Genomic DNA, 3,148 nt, shown 5'->3' on the forward strand with positions numbered 1-3,148 from the left:
TTGGTTTTATAAACTGACTTTGTTTGACACCATAATTAGCGATCAAAATGTTACTATTCGCTAAGCAAGAAACAAACCAAACAAGACGTATGTCGTCATGATGAATACATTAATTGATGCTACATACTGCCCTCGTATCGTAAATACAACTAGCTAGGACAAAGTAATAAATGTTGCCGGAAGAGGCTCCCAGATCCAGAAGAAAAGTGTTGCACAATGCCATCAGTAATTCATCACACAAACACATTTTCCAATAAAGCTGCACTGTCATTGTACTGTTTGAGTTTTTTTTAAAGAAAGTATATGTTGTATCATCCGTTTGCATGCCTACTTGAGCAGCATAATCAGCCACTGATATATATAATAGCATCTTGGTCTTCTCAGTTCAACACAGTCTGCTGCTCAGTAAATTAAGAATGTCTTACACCAGAGAACACCTCTTCCAGCAAGCAGGCTGCAACTGACACTAGTTTAACTTAGGACAACAGGTTCAGTCTCCTAGGAGCTTATTAATTGAGAGGTGAAAGCCTGAAACTGAGGCCCCCCAAACAGAAACTACGGCCTTTCACACCCAATCCTGGCAGAATCACTGCATCAGTTGCCGCTGGGCGCGCACCGTGCCGCGTTGACCTCCATCGCTCTCACTTCATCTGCACGCAACGCATCGCCACCCCCAACAGCCCAGCCACCCCACCGTCTCCTGCTCCGAACCACCCTACCCTTGCTTCCATGGACTTGCACCACCCACGCCACCACCTTCCTGCAGGCCGCAGCTACTATATATAGAACCCCCACGAGCTGAGAGCCCATTCATCCAACCATCCTCGTCCTCGATCGCAAGAAGAGAGAACTCTCTTTGATCTTCTTCTTCTTGCAACGTACTAGCTAGCTAGGTTACTGCACACTTGCATCGATCGGCACTGCTTTTTCCATGGCGGCTTCCATGAGTGGTCGCCTCGTCCTGCTCGCCTGCCTCGTCGTCGCCCCGCTCCTCCTCGCTGGCGCCGCCCGCGGCCACCCGTGGGGCGGCGGCCTGTTCCCGCAGTTCTACGACCGCTCGTGCCCCAGGGCCAAGGAGATCGTCAGGTCCGTCGTGGCGCGGGCCGTCGCCCGGGAGACCAGGATGGCCGCGTCGCTGGTCAGGCTGCATTTCCATGACTGCTTCGTCAAGGTCCGTGAACTCAGCTGTAATCTTCGTTCCATTCATTCATGTGCTTCAATTCGGCACACCGGCCTCTGATGCTTTGCTAAGCACATAGCTCCAAATGCACGGTGAGTCAGTGACTTGCTCAAAGAAAGAAAGAAAGAAAGAAAGCATACAGTGCACAACTGCAACTTTTGCTGGAACAAAAGGCAGCATGGCAGCATGCATGGTTGTAAAAAAAAATTGCTAGCCTTTTACCAACGACAAGATAGCCTATCAACATTGCGCATGCCAAGTTGCCGGTGTGCCGAATTGCGCATGCTTCTACTTTATGTCTTCTTGGTGCCCTGCCGATGATTGATTAATTCCTTTTTTCCCTTTGCTGAAAAAGAAAATGATTGCTTATATTAATTAAAACCCACAATAATTGGCTCACGTACGTTCTTGATGATGCAATAATATTTTGGGCATCCACTCAATGCAAGTGCCTGATGGGTCTACCACCATTGTCATGGACTCATGGTACACCACCAACATTTTTCTGTGTGCACGCAGGGTTGCGACGCTTCAGTGCTTCTGGACAACAGCACCGGCATCGTGAGCGAGAAAGGGTCCAACCCCAACAAGAACTCCCTCCGGGGGTTCGAGGTGGTCGACGAGATCAAGGCCGCCCTGGAGGCCGCCTGCCCCGGCACCGTCTCCTGCGCCGACATCCTCGCCCTCGCCGCCCGCGACTCCACCGTCCTCGCCGGCGGGCCGTCCTGGGACGTGCCGCTGGGACGGCGGGACTCGCTGGGCGCCAGCATCCAGGGCTCCAACAACGACATCCCGGCGCCCAACAACACGCTCCCCACCATCGTCACCAAGTTCAGGCGCCAGGGCCTCGACGTCGCCGACGTCGTCGCGCTCTCCGGCGCCCACACCATCGGTCTCTCCCGCTGCACCAGCTTCCGCCAGAGGCTGTACAACCAGACGGGCAACGGCGCGGCGGACGCCACGCTGGACGTGTCCTTCGCGGCGCGGCTCAGGCAGGGGTGCCCGCGCTCCGGCGGCGACGGCAACCTCTTCCCGCTGGACCTCGCCACCCCGGCCAGGTTCGACAACCTCTACTTCAAGAACATCCTGGCCGGCCGGGGCCTGCTCAGCTCCGACGAGGTGCTGCTGACCAAGAGCGCCGAGACGGCGGCGCTCGTCAAGGCCTACGCCGCCGACGTCGACCTCTTCTTCCGGCACTTCGCGCAGTCGATGGTGAAGATGGGCAACATCTCGCCGCTGACCGGGGCGCAGGGGGAGATCAGGAAGAACTGCAGGAGGCTCAACGGCAACCACTAGTGATGAGGAGCTAGATTGTTGGGTTGTGCGCTCATGGCTCTCATGATGACCAATAATTGTGTGCGTGATGCATGGTTGTGACAATGTTTGGTTTAAATCAACAAGAACGGTTTAACGCCTGATTGCGTGTTAACCTGCTTGCATTATTACTGTGGGACAATTATTCAAATACTTTCTGATCCTCTGTCACGACAACTTGGATAAATAATGGAAGGTGTCAATTAACTGTCTCTGTGGCATGTGGGTCCATCTGAATCACCAAAAGTAGGTCAGTTTACTCCCGGGTGTTGGCATTCAATTTTTCCCATGAACCGGTCGCCACAAACACTCTTTTAGTTCAATTATTAGTAGCACAGTAAGACAAACCCGCATCTTCATTTCTGAGTGCAAGTCATCAGACGTGTTCATGCACGCTCTAATGGATCTAGATATGCAGTGCTTGTTTGATAGAGTTTCTCGGCTCCAAGATCCGATCCATGTAGGAGATTTACATGTATAATACTAGGCAATTATACACGTGCCCTGCTACAGACAAATGGTATAAATATCATATACATATATTTGTTCGTTCGTTAATTTATAGTAGGGTTTAATGTGATCGAGTCGTGGACCGAGAACTAGTCTGACTTGTATATGAGATGTACTAAGACCCACCTGTCAATGGCACAAGAC

At 52.1% G+C, this 3,148-nt stretch overlaps 1 protein-coding gene across 1 annotated transcript; it reads left to right on the forward strand.

The window, feature by feature from the left end:
• Positions 1 to 680: 680 nt before the first annotated feature.
• Positions 681 to 2,622, forward strand: LOC120676667 (peroxidase 72-like). Its single transcript, XM_039957993.1, has 2 exons — positions 681 to 1,171; positions 1,700 to 2,622. The coding sequence occupies exons 1-2, from the start codon at positions 932 to 934 to the stop codon at positions 2,474 to 2,476; spliced, it is 1,017 nt and encodes a 338-aa protein (XP_039813927.1). The 5' UTR covers positions 681 to 931; the 3' UTR covers positions 2,477 to 2,622.
• Positions 2,623 to 3,148: the final 526 nt, after the last annotated feature.

Source organism: Panicum virgatum, chromosome 5N (assembly GCF_016808335.1).
Source record: "Panicum virgatum strain AP13 chromosome 5N, P.virgatum_v5, whole genome shotgun sequence".
Taxonomy (NCBI): Eukaryota; Viridiplantae; Streptophyta; class Magnoliopsida; order Poales; family Poaceae; genus Panicum; species Panicum virgatum.

Coding starts and splice junctions, on each gene's coding strand:
- LOC120676667 (XM_039957993.1), top strand. CDS start 932: ATGGCGGCTTCCATGAGTGGTCGCCTCGTCCTGCTCGCCTGCCTCGTC. Junction 1,172..1,699: donor TCCATGACTGCTTCGTCAAG/GTCCGTGAACTC, acceptor GTGTGCACGCAG/GGTTGCGACGCTTCAGTGCT.